The sequence below is a fragment of the Lissotriton vulgaris genome, chromosome 4_1 (genome assembly GCF_964263255.1).
Source record: "Lissotriton vulgaris chromosome 4_1, aLisVul1.2, whole genome shotgun sequence".
Taxonomy (NCBI): Eukaryota; Metazoa; Chordata; class Amphibia; order Caudata; family Salamandridae; genus Lissotriton; species Lissotriton vulgaris.
The window spans coordinates 1,782,075,388-1,782,089,318 of record NC_141691.1 but is presented as its reverse complement, the minus strand read 5'-3'; the positions used below and the strand labels follow the sequence as shown (position 1 = coordinate 1,782,089,318).

Here is a 13,931-nt window from a genome sequence, read left to right as displayed (position 1 = left end):
CAGGGAGTATATGTTGAGAAGGATGCTGCTCAGGGGTTTGGGTGTGCTGGCATCCAGTGGGTTGGTGGTGGAAGTGGGGGTCCGGAGGTGGGTGAAGGTGCAGCGACAGTGTCGGCAGGAGAACTGGCCATTGGTGGTGTTCGTGTCTACAGCTGAAAGTTGTTGATTCTCCCGGAGTTAAGTGCGTGGAGGGTTGTTGAGTCATAGCGCTGGCGGGTGGGAGGACCAGGGTTCCTAGCGCTGGTCGGGTCGCGGACAAGTGCAGACAGGCTTGCCCTCAGCGTGCCGGTGGCGTGCCTGTTGCGCACGGCTGACATTAAGTAGGGGTAGAGGGAGGGTGGGACAGTTGGGAGCAGGAGGGGCCACTGCTGCCTCGCTGATAAAACTGCTGCATATTTAACCACACCGAACAAATGCAATACCACCACTACTGAGATAATTGGTTTATATGTAACCCGACTGATAAACTGGTACCTGCAATTAGAACTTTTCTGTTAGTCTAATATTTACCCATCTCTTTGTTAAAACTCAATAAGAACAAACAGTAAAAAAATTAGCCAGCAAATGATTGAGTAGACTTGGCATTCATTATTCGTCCCACAACTCGCCAGTGGTGAATATTTCAGCTACAAAGAGCAGAATATACTCTCTCTTTTTTTATGAATGATGCATCTTGGTCCATCTTTGTGAGGGAGTGAGGGTGATCCAGCCAGATCCTAGATCTGGTAACTATGATTGGCTTTTCAATCAGTGGGTTCTCTTTCCTGCTCATCGTTGTTCATGGAATCAGCGCCAAGACACCGCCTGGTATACGTTGCGCTTTACAAATAGTGCAACATAACATAACATTATTGAACAGGATTTAGTCTGGTCCTAGAGAAATATGCTGAATTTATAACAGTGTAATTTGCCAACACAATTCAGCATTGCCCACATGTTGTTTTTCTCTTCAGATCAGCAACCTGCAGGTCAAGAGGAGGGTTTCTTACTTAACCTTCCAGCTGACCCAGAACAAAATAAAAAAACATTCCACCTATGAGTCAGTTATACGCTTGCATTAAAAAAATATGTTTTACATGCAAATCAAATAGAACTTCCACAGAACTGTACCAGTGCTTCCTACCAGGGAGGAGCACTTCTAACATTAATAGAACACCTTTTTACTTAACATGCACATCACAGAGAAGTACTATTCTTATTGGCGATAGAAAGAAAATGTAGTCTTAGCTCTGATATGCACACTATAAACATACAAGTGCTAAAAAATAATAAGGTTGAAGAATGGAAAGAAAAAAAGCGTTGACAAAATGAAGTATCATCCCATCAGCCTCTGCACTGCACTTAACTTTTTTCAGATCGATGTGCATGGCATTAGGCTAGATGCTGTCTACTCAAAGTACAAAGTACAAATGGTTGAAATGGGGGACGCCACTAACACATGCTGTGGTGAGTGGGAGCAAAATGTGAATGCTGGTCGAACAGACCAATGGATGGAAGAGCACTGACCCAAAATCTGTTTGTGCATTTTTACCCATGATCTTTTTTTATTATTACAAGAGTCTTGCAACCCAGCTAACACTGTCTTCAGGACAAGCTTTAGAATTAAATCGTACACTTAACAGTGCAGATGCAAGGAAACATCTCAGAGTGCGCAAACAACCATGGCTACGGACAGACAAGCAAATAGTTGTTTGCCATACAAAAAGATACCTGAATATGTGAAGCCTGCACTGCAACAGAAGCAGCACATTGACCGGGTAAATTAGTGATCTGGGCTTTTCAGAACGGCATAAGTGGCAAGTCCAAGTAAGAAAGGTGAATGATTTAGTTAACTTTGCACATGTAAACCTATCTATACCAACGTCAGATGGAAGGTTTCTAATCAATGAGAAACCCCTATAAGTGAAGCGGTTAGTGACATTTCACAAATACATTTTGTTCATTTACATTCAAATGGAAAACATTTTCCCAGTGGTCTTCACTTCCGTTACCTTACTTTGCTCCCCTGTTCCCACAACGTCTGCACAGTCTAAACATTTGATTCAAGTTCAAAGGTGCAGTCAAGCTTGGAGAAAAACTTTGTAAAACTGACAAACTTAATACTGTTGGAGCCTAACATCTTCAAAGACTTCTCCAGTAGGAACATCCATTACAAGTCATGACTATGAAACAATTAGTACACTTAAGAAGCACTTCAGCATTTGTAATAGAGATGTCCACACACAAAATTATATCCATCCTAATGTTCGGTATTTAGAACTGGAATTCTTGCTCTTACTTTAAGGTGTGTTCTAGTCTGAGTTCACGAGTAAAATGTTTTGTGAGTGGGGTCCTTGGCCTCTAGGAAATAATACTTAGGTAATGACACAAAAGGATGGGCGCTTTACAAAGGAAATATGGATCATGAATGAGCAAGTCGCCATTATTATTAACTGAATATGGGACTACAGGAGGAACAAAAAATGAAAAACATTGAACAGACAGAATGCTTCTAATATGTCATAGACTGGCAGCAAAGGTAGAAAGTTCAGATCCAATACCTAAGTACAACTATAAATGGAATATTTTAAGGAGCATCTTCGATGAGTGGGAGGTTGTCATGGGTCCTTTCTATTTAAAAAGATAAATATTATGTATGGTCTTAATATACTCAACAGATATTATTCAGCCAGTAAAGATAATATAACTAAAACAAGTTTTTGCCCGGGAAATCTGTAGGCCAAAGTGGTCAGCCATTCAACCGTCAGTCATGTGACAGGCTCACAGGTTTTTTTTTAGATGGCCACAAGCAAAGAATGTGACGTTTCTAACCACAGCACACTTAGCGCTCTTGGAAGAGTTCCTCTTTGACTCTGGAAACAAATGCCAACGAATTGCACAAGACAGCTGAAATTCTTGTATTGTCGCTCTTGCAGTGAAAATATCTATGAAAAAAAAGAAATGAGATATACAACTGTTGACTCTTGAGATAGGGTCCAGAAACTGGAATAACTACCAGGAAAAAAAGTATTCGCTTATTTTGGAACTTATTAAAAAAATACGTGTTCCATTAGCACAATTCTGACGTCGTAATATTAATATCATATGAATCCATCAATTTCTCACAGCATAGCCAAAAGTCTGTGAGTAGAAGTATTTCATGCTATGCTGAATATCTTCAGAGGGTTCAGCTCTTGATAAAATGTCAACTATTTGGGATAACCAGTAATGTTAACACTTAACCTACTCGGACTTAGCTCTCAAGCTTCTTGGAGATAAACGGATGCACTGTAAAACCTGACTTGGAGCAATCAACTTGAACGAATGAAGTAAGACATACCTGCCCTCAGCACTACTCCAAGTAAAACACGTTTTATGAAAAGAAAAACGGGAGTACGTTACGCACGGCTACTCTAGGGGAGAAAGTACCTACACATTTAATTATATTTCAATCACTGACTGTAGCAGTTAGGGACAGGCAAAAAAATCCAACCTAACAAGCCCCCGATACACCACACACAGCACTGCAACACAACACCGTTTGCTTTAGCTCAAAATCTTCAGATGTGCGCAAACTCTCCAGATATTTTCCGCGCACGCTGTTCCCTCCTCCATTGCATCCTTGGCACTTGGAACCTTCCCACCACCATCGCACAGACTGACTGATACTATCTCCGGGAGGGTGAAGCGGGGCCGGCCAGTCGAGAGGTGGGAGCAAAAGAAGCGTGAGAAAGGTGTGCAGGAACGGGGATCGCTGCTGTCACCAGAAGAATAGCTATCACTGCTTCCGCCGGTTTACAGTTGCGTCGCGCATGTTGGTACAGCTATATGCGTTTCATGTTGGGCGACCCCCACGAGCTCTGAAAAGGGGACATGTTCGCATGCATCGCACTGTCAGTGCCCGCAAAATAGCTACAAACCTTTCAATGTTGACAACCTGAACATGCCAATGCAATGGGCGCACGCAGAAAATGTGGGCACGGAGAGAAGAGCTGAGCAGGGGGTGGTCTGGACTTTAAGGCGTGGGTGCGGCGAGGCTTCGGAAGTGCAGGGGTTCCTGACCCACCCAGGGCACCCCTCGGTGCCATCTGTCAACTGCTGACAAGTGCTCGGCACACTGACAGGAACAGGCAGCCCGGCTCTGCGCAGCAGCTGTCAGCGCACCGCTGGCACAGCCACTCACCCAGGGTCAGACGTGGGCACCAGGGCTGGCCTGTAGGTGTTTGAGTGCTCACCTGGCGGCGGTGATGCTGGCCCCGAGGACGCCTCCCGCAGGTAGTCCTGGAAGTGCACCTCGCGCAGCCCCAGCCACAGACGGTTGGTGGTCCCGCGCAGCACGCGCCCGGTGAGGGTGCTCAGCTGCTCCATGCCAGGTGGTTATTGGGCGACAGTAGCCTCCGTCCACAGTGCAGAGGATCCCCCCAACCCCGCCCCTCATGGGAAAACTTTCCGAAGCACAACTACTCCAACAACTTCACGGGGTCCCGCCCAGAAACACACCTTAAAGGGGACACGGCCTTTTACAAAACTTGCCAGCGCCGCGCCCGCTGCTCGGACTGTGCCATTTAGCCTCCTCACCTCGCATGCAGACAGCCACTCTTATCACTTCGCTCCAGTTCCCCCCTTTCACATCGTTACATTTGTAAACCAAAATTATTTTTCTCGCTCTCCCCGTTTCCCGTCCTATTCATTTTTTCATGGCCACCACCCCTTTTCCTGAGAGTTGGACCCGTCCTGTAGCTTCCCTCTAGGACCGGACAGCCCCGCCCCTACGCGTCCGGGCGGGGCTAGGAGTGGATCTTCCCCTTTGACGGGGATGACAGTTCCTAGCGCGCACTCAGCGTGCCACGAAGTCCCACCACGGAATGCGAAGCGTCACATTTAAGATGACCGAAAACCCAACAAAGATGAGGCCTCTTTCAACTGTCAAAGTGTAACTTTTTTTTGATTTTGCTACGATGGTATTCTATTACAGCGACCTTTTTGCTCGGAGTTTGAAAAGGCATGACTAAAATGTGGGAGTTTCTCAGGCATAAAACACATTTTTGATAGTTTTCGCTGTCACATACTTTGAGCCAGCGCTAAAACACCTTACAAGGACGAATGTTGTAGAGACGGTTCCCCTATCACTGCTGTGATCATGAATGAGCTATTTTTTGATAACCACATTATATTGATTTTTAGAGATAACAACACACAGTTGGTTCCACATATCTATGCAGTAGGCACAACATTAGTATACATACATTTTGATCCCTAATCCTGCCCAAGCTATTTCCACCACTTGCCCCAGGTCTTACAATGTTTCTGAGGGCATCCACGTGCTTCGTAAAACAGTCATTCTTGGCGGGCACACCAATCTCCAACCTTCCTCCACTCTGCTGGCGCAGTGGCATAATTCAGAATGATACCCCCCTGCAGAATGTGATGAGGGGACCTGTGTCTCACATATCTCAGAGCTATATTCATAGCCATTGAGCTGAACAGATGCCTCCTGAAGGGTTGGGGCACCCTTTAAGAGTTGGGGGCCCCTGAAGGGCTCAGGCAACCTTTAAGAGTTGGGGGTCCCCCTGGACCGCAGGGGCTGCATAGGGGTGTGTTACACCTTTGTGCTAGTGAAGATGATTCTGGAGACTTCCACCTGGAGGCAATATCCCATTTGGCCACCAATGTTGTCACACCAACAAAGGTCCTTTCTATCCTCTGCCCCCTAATTTACTCCAATAGACCCACTAGTGCAACCCTGGGGGTCAGGTCAAACTGACGGTCGAGAATTATAAAAAGCTTTCTGCCTATCCCATCCCAAAAGGCAGTCAGTTCTTGGCAGGTCCAGACCGTGTGGAAGAGATCAGCTTTGATCAAGGTAGATCACACAGACAAGTCTGAGGGTCTCCATTGTCTAGATGAAGTCACCGGGGGGCGGGGGGGGGAGGGGTTAGGTAAGCAATATGTAAGTAATCAGTTTGGATCATGTGTAGACGTGCAGTGATAGTCAATTCTCTAGGGGCCAGGCTGGCCTCACGCCATAATCAGCGTCATGTTCTCCTCTATTTGTTTTGGATATTGCTTGGGGTAGATTTCTTTTGTTAAGATTTATATATGAGGGAAACAGTATTGGGTTTATTCTCAAGGCCCTCAAGAAAGCAAAGGCAATCTGGGGGCAACCTTAATCTTTAGGAACTTGAGTTGTAGAAGTCATAGGGTTGGAGATCGAACCTCTCGGAAAGCATAGTTTAAAATGTTGTCTGTCACTTCCAGATCACCTGTCTTTACAGTCATCTTTGACCCTTTCCTGGCTGTGACATGGAGTGGCATTCTGCCATATGTACTTTTTTTTAGCTTTTTGTAGCTGCTTGATCGTAACACGTTGCCTTCATCATTTTCTCTTTCACTTGTTGATCTTTGTAACTCAATTCCCCATCCTTCGATGAATCTGACCGCTCCAACTTGGGATTTCCATGCAAACCTTTCAATCTAGCATGACGTTGACTGTACACTGGGTGGCGGTTTCTGCGGTGTGTTCCAGTAGGTACCTAGAAATGTGTTGGAGGCAAGTTGTGCTGGTGAGTAGTCTAGCTCAACCCGTTGCAGACTTCTCTTGAGGATGTCCATGAAGGGCTCAACCATGCCTTTTGCCAGGATCTGCAGGGGTGTGTTAGACCTGGCATCTTTGGCGTGGTTTCCCCAGACTTTTAGCCTCTACCTCCTGTATTTTTGATGCTGTGCTGGATTTCGTTTTTGCTGGTTTAGATGCTTTGGGCACTTTGCCACTGCTGATCAGTGTCAAAGTGCAAGTGCTCCCTGAGTACATTGTATTGTAATTGGTTATCCATGATTGACATATTTGTATCACCAAGAAGTCCCTAGTAAAGTGCACTCAGCGTGCCAGGGCTGGTGATTCAAATGCTACTGGCAGGCCTTGCAGCACTGATTGTGCCACCCACACGAGTAGCCCTAAAATGGTGTCTCAGGCCTGCCACCGCAGTGCCTGTGTACAGTCTGTGAACTGCCATGTCAACCTGGCCTGTGTCCCCACTGACCAGACCTAACCCTTCCCTTTCTGTACACATTGGACACCCCTATGAAAGGCCCAAGGTCCCCCTTGGGCAGGGTGCACACTATGTGAAAGGTAGAGCATGTACTAGTGCAGGTGACATGCTCTGGTAGTGAATTACAGCCATTTTGGTTTTTCACTATTGTAAGGCTATCTTGCACATAGGCTATCATGGGGTACGCTGGCTACAGTAGTTACCTGCATATCTTCCCATAGGAGAAAGATAGGACATAAAAGTCTGGTATCCCTGAACTCAGAATTTAATAACACATCTTTAAGGAAAGGTGGTTTTTAAATCCTGTGTTTGAGAACAGCACTTTTAGAAAGTGGCTGTTCTCTTGTCTGACCTTTCTGTGTGCCTTGGCCTGTTTGTGAATTGACTGTTTGGTTTGTGAGTGACTGGGGCTGGGGCTGGGAAGCCCCTGGGAGGCTGGATAAGTCAGCCCTAGGCTGAATGACTGCATCTGCATCTTGAGTGGTGGGAGGGGATAGCACCTGGGCCTGAATAGGGCTGTGTGCGCCTTCCACAATGCTGGCTCCAGCTCCTGCTGGCCAGCTGACAACCCTGCCCCTCTCTCTGAAAGGAAAGGAGAAGCCAGGAAAACAAAGTGCTCAAGGAACATCCCAGCACTGGCTCAGACCGGGCTCAGAGCCCTCCTGCATAAAGGGAACAAATACTTTTAGGGGTATAAGTATAGGACCCCAGACTACAGAATATTAGATCATCCTGGAATCAAGAAGGAACCTCTGCCAAGGAGAAAGCTGGAAGACTGAAGAGGAAGGACTGTCTTGCTGTGTGTTTGTGGGCTGACCTGCAGTTGCTTTGCTGCCAAGGAGAGGGGAAGGACTTTGCTTTGCGCTGTGTCCCCTTGCTTGAAGAGATCTCCAAGAGCCTAATTAGAGCTGGCTCCCTGTTAAGAAGTCCCAGGAACAAAAGGACTTCACCCCCAACTTCCCAGAACTCTAATGAGAGCGTACTGTCCTTCCTAGAGTGCTTGGGCCAGTTGTGGTACCTGTTGTTGGGAAGCTGGAAAAGAAGATACTACAGACTTTCTGCAAAATTTCATGCATCGCTCACTTGCGGAGCGCATCCCAGACAGTGCAAGGAAAATCCCGCCGCCACGAAGGGCGAGATTGTCGCAGCGCCTGGTGCCGCTGCAAGAGCCGACGCATCCTTCGCTTGCGGAATGCACCAGTCCGGTGCGGGAAGATTACCATTGCTGCGAGTTTCGGCGCAGAGCCTGTCGTCTCTGGGTGAGATCGTCGCACTGCTTGCTTGCGGACCGCATCACGTCGCTGCGAGAGTCATCACATCGAGGGGGCGCGAGAGGAGATCGACGCTGCACTGCGCATCGCCGCCGCACCTGAGATCGTCACCGTCCCGATCGTCGCATCGTACCTTTGCGAGACGCTTCCTACGAAACCTGTGCACTGGAATCCACACACGGTATCGCATCCTTCCCCATACAGACCGGAGTCATCGCAACGTGCCCGCTGCGTCCAGCGGGGTTGTCGCATCACCTCCCCAGGGTCTCAGGAGTGACGCATCGCTTGTTTTTCAACGCTGCAGTTTTCACTTGGAACTTTTGTCGCATCTAAAGGTACTTTTGGCTAAAACATGACGCAGCTGTGGATTATTTTAACGCAACCTAAAGAACTCTTTGAAACCATATTCTTGAACTGTGTATGTTGGATGTTTGTCGTTTTGGTCTTGCTTAGTTGAGAAAAAATACATTTATTTTTCTAAACTGGTGTGGTCAATTCGTGGTGTTTTCACTGTGTTACTGTGAGTGTTGGTACACATACTTTACACATTGCCTTTGATAAACCTAACTGCTTGTGCCAAGGTACCAAGGGGGTGAGCAGGGATTATCTGAAGAGTGTATCCTCCTTACCCTGACTGGAAGCAAGGGTCCCTATTTGAACAGTGGTACCTACCTCTGCCAACTAGAGACCCCCAGATCTAACAGGGTGTGAGCTTCCAAACTCAGAAGTTGAAGTAAGCAGCAAATGTGGAGATTATGTTATTGCTAAATGGATGTTCATTTTCAGTCTTTATGACCTCTATAATTCCTCACGCTTCAAAGATTTCATCTAATATAGGAATTCAAACCTGCACACTGGTTCACGTTATTTGCTTTGCCAATAAGAATCTGGAGTAGCTATCCACATTGTCAGTCACTATTTTCTAGTTTGAATCAGTACAGAGTAGTCCACAACGATTTTGCACCATTCCTTTCCTGGGAGAGAAGACATCTGTAGAGAAGACACTAGACCTGGGAGAGACAACAATGAAAGAATGCCAAGCTGGAAGCAGAAGCTACCTGATGCTTTTCAAGCATGGACTTTAGTACTTATACTCCAGTTGACCCCCGGGACTAGGATGGATGTCTCCAGGGCCAGAGACACTGGCCCCTATTTGACCCCTGAGGAGTAGTTGGTGGAATGGATATGCTGGGGGACCCTGAATGGTTCCCCTGGATCTTCTGAGGACTGGTCCTTGACTCCTCTGCTGACACACAGGTTCTCTGCAAGGTGACAATGAGGCCATGGGTCCTGGGAAGTACAGCAGGGAGGGTGTTCTGCTTGATTGCTTTGAAAGAGAGCCTCAGTAGTGCAGGCAGAGGATGGGTCTGATGCAGGGAGCCAGATAACCCTGTTCCCTGCAAAAAGTACCTGAAGGAGGCCTGAAGAAAAGGATTTTGATCGCTAGGGTTCGCCACCAGGAGCAAAATTACCCCAAATTCTCAAGAATTGTCCATGAGAAGCATGAGATACAACCTGGTGCCCCAGGGATACCAAGCAGAGATTAAAGCACGTTGCACTTCACCACACTTTGTGAAAATTGCCCTAGGAGGGCTAATCCTCCATGGGTAGGTGCAACAATATTACATAATTTCTAATGTGTATTTCTACTTTGCACACTGGCTATCAGCCTCCATTATGTTCTCCACAATATAAGAATATTGAACTTTTATGAGTCTCATGATGTTCATGTGTGTGCATGTGACATCCCACGCATTGTCTCTGGTCACAGAAGTATGCTGTTACTTCTGTCTTTATCAACCCTGGTGTGATGACGATCCTTATTCCCTCATGAATTTCTGGAGCCTTCTTTACAGAATGCCTTATCATAGTGGTTCACCTTTCGACATGTGCGATAGTTCTTACATGGCAAGTGCCATTGTGAGGATAGGCCTGCCAACATCATCAACACTCTTTGAGTTTGTCATGGTGTAGTTGGTTGCTGTTTCATCCTTTATTCTTGTATCAGGCTCTCAAAGTAGTGTTTCCCCCCAAAATGTTTTGTTAATTGACCTTTTTAACTGTAGCGGGCGCGGTAGTCCAACTGCTGCTGTGGGAGACAAGAGGAGGAGGGGGGAGTGACAGATAGGTCGCACAGTGTCCCAGTAGAACAGCAATGCCCCTGCACTACACAATAGTGTAACACTTTACAGTAATGACATTTGTGGCAACAGATGATCAGTGAGTACACATCCACAGTTTCAGAGTGACTGTAAAAGGATCAGTTACTCCAGGTTCAGGTACAAGAGTGACCTGGAGTGGCAACCTAACACTACCTTAGTGACCATGGATGTTGTGGCACTCTACACTAGTATCAATCCAACTCTAGGCCTAAAAGAAATTACTCGCGTACTATCGAACAGACCGGCATCCTTATGGGCACATACTCAGATGCTTATCTCCATGATGACCTTAATCCTGGAAAACAACTACTTTATTTTCCATAAACAATGGTTCCAACAAAAACGTGGAGTAGCCAGGGGTTCTAAATTCTCCCCCTCTTTCGCCAACCTCTTCATGGGTGCATTTGAAGCTGACCACATTTGGGGCACCCATGGAAGCAGATACACAGATTCGATTCTGTTTTGGGGTCGCTACATAGATGACTGTATTCTATTATGGACAGGAACAGATGACCTACTACAACAATTTGCCAACCACCTTAATCAGAACAACTGGGAACTCAGTTTCACCATGAAATCCAGCAAAACCAACATAGAATTCCTAGACCTGGAACTCTATGTAAAGAATGACAAGCTGGAAAGCAAACTCTACAGGAAACCAACATCCTGTAATGCTATACTCCGGGCTGACAGCTTCCATCCCCCTCACCAGATCAAGGCAATACCTTATGGAGAATTTCTGCGAGGAAGACGTAACTGCAGTGATGACACTGATCTTGAATCAACTGTCCTAGATATGGAGTCTAGATTTTTGAAACGTGGTTATCCGAAAACCACACTGACGTCAGCGAGCAAACGACTCGCCAAAATCAAAAGAACAGATATTCTTAAAATGACGACCCCCAAACAACCTAGAGACTCTACTATTAGAATGATTACCGAGTACAATGGTTTACACCATTCAGTCAGAAGAAGCATCACCAAACATTGGGATTTGCTTAAAGAAGACACGATATTGAAAGAACTGATCCCTATCACTCCACAAATCACCTTTCGTAAAGGAAGAACGCTGAGAAATAGACTGAGCCCCACCGTCCTACAGGCGGATGTGGCCCCCAATTGGCTAACCCAACGTAACAATGGGTTTTTCAAATGTGGCTTCTGCACGATGTGCAAATGGGCAAAGCACAAAACCAGGCACTTTCAAGGACCCAAACTAGAAAACTACGACATCAGAGTCAACATCAACTGCACCACAAAATATGTGATCTACATAATAGAATGTCGATGTGGTAAAAAATACGTAGGAAGCACAATCAGGATGCTGAAGGACAGAATATCGGAGCACATGAGGGCCATCCAAAAACAAGACCCGAGATATCCTGTAGCCCTCCATGTAGCCAAGTGTCAAGCAAACACGGAGGACTTTAATGTGTCTTTCTACGGAATTGAAACGGTGCCCATCCATATTAGAGGGGGTAACCGTGAATTGACTTTAAGACGGAAGGAAGCCACCTGGATTATGCGTCTTCGGAGTATTGAATTCGGGCTTAACTACGATCCCGAGCTTCAGTACTTCCTAGGCTAAGTGACTGTGATGAATCTCTGTGACCAATACTCGTCTCACTTTGTAATGTGTATGAATTGTGAAACCCGTCCAATAACATCTACCCTTAGACACACTAAGATCAGTTCTCTCTTTCTCTATTTACATAAATAGCATAATCCTTATGCTAACGTTAATACTAGTGTGCACCACTATGCACCCTGTACCCTACTAATAAGTGTCCCTATGAGACACATCAGCCCCATACAAAGGAAGTCCACTAGGAAATTCTGTACATCACTCTAGTATCTAAATTTTGTTCATAACCAATCGACTTATGAGGAATACTCTCATATTACGAACTATTAATTATGGCTCCTACATAGTTTTAATAAGATCTTTTTAAACGTAGGCTCCCACAGCTCTACTTACATTTAAATGCACTGAGCTTTTTGAAATATTACGCTGCCCGAACGACATGCCACCCCTCCAAACTCTTATCAGCATCCACTTGAAGTAACTCTTCTTTTCAGGGACTCTAATTGATCCCCCTCCGAAAAGACAGACACGCTCTAGTCTTTTTAAACTAGAAGACGCATTTCCGCTATATAACCGGCCCACACTTCCCGTCACGTGACCGTCATCGGAAAACGGCACCGGGAAACACAAGAGGGAGTTCCAGACCAAGAAGGTAAGCCAGCTCTCCCCTGGTATAGTGGATTATATTTCCAGCGCTCATTTGAACTTGACGTAAGAGTAATTCTCTTCACGCACCCACCCTCACCTAACTATTCTTTTTTAGGTATACCCGCCTTCACGAAATGCTTGTCCTTTATCCAGAGACCCTGCTAAATATTATCAACTCCTCCCGGTTATAGACACACATAAAAACCGAACCAGGTATGAGTGTGTGTTTACTTTGTACTAGTTCCTCTGTCAACTGTACGTACTTAATATGAGTGAGCCATCGGGAATTTACATATAGTTTGTTCCCACCCAGATTCCGCAGACACGCGGGCAGCGTGCTACATTCCGTTTGTCTACTCGGTGTTTCTTATTACAATTTTCGTCCTGACACGGACGTTGCGCACCCATCTGACATTATTTGGCATACTTTCTTATGAAGGTAAGCGTGACACTATGTTCAATACTTGAACCCGAAAGCCAGACCTTGGAGCCTGATAGAATTTTAACTTCGTTGCTTTAAATTACACCTCCATCAATATTTAATTTTCCTTCACCCTGTTAGACCAGTTCCTCCTTTTTTCTCAATTGACAACCGTTAAGAATTATCCCATTCTATCACCTATGTGAGTCAATGCTACCTTCAACACGCTACTTGTAGGTCTTTGCCAACGAACAAACACATACCTGCAAAACACATAAACGCTAAATCATCGAGGCTTTCGAAATTAGCTCCATTAAACCGTAAACGGCCACAATGATATCCGGACTAGCCAGCAAGGCGATTTCTTTAACTTACCCACAGTCTAAGCATAGTGAAGTAACTATGACGCTAGGTTCTAGCGAGGCAGCACCTGTTAAGTGTTCTACTAGAACTATATACTGATAAATGTGTGTTTTGCTTTAAACGTATCTTTGTTTTAACCCACATATTTACCCATGTCACTTGGGATTATCGCCCTTTCAACCACAGTCGCACTCTGTTCACCATACCACCACACTTTCTCTACGGCAAATGTTTAGACCTACCTTCACCAACACAATGTTCCTAAATCCAGTGTTCAGATAGACAATGGCACTAAAATAATAAAGGATGTCACTTTAAAACCACTCAACCACTCGCACCGGTTTTACCATCACAAATTCACTGTTATAACAAACATGTCACAAATGCACAGAGTCACTACATGCTTGACCACTTTCTCACTTTGGCATGTCACCAACCATCTCCTTTTACAAT

At 45.6% G+C, this 13,931-nt stretch overlaps 1 protein-coding gene across 5 annotated transcripts in view; it reads right to left on the bottom strand.

The window, feature by feature from the left end:
- The window catches only part of OXR1 (oxidation resistance 1), a 1,826,889-nt gene that overhangs the window by 660,960 nt on the left and 1,151,998 nt on the right, over positions 1 to 13,931 (bottom strand). Inside the window, exon 1 of one of the 5 annotated variants that reach the window (XM_086966111.1) lies at positions 4,215 to 4,482. The exons of 3 other annotated variants lie outside the window; for them this stretch is intronic. In XM_086966111.1, coding sequence (XP_086822237.1) covers positions 4,215 to 4,347 — 133 coding nt within the window. In that variant the 5' untranslated portion in view covers positions 4,348 to 4,482. Of the gene's footprint in view, positions 1 to 4,214; positions 4,483 to 13,931 lie in introns of those variants that run through there. One more of the 5 variants, XM_086966109.1, reaches the window with a different exon arrangement.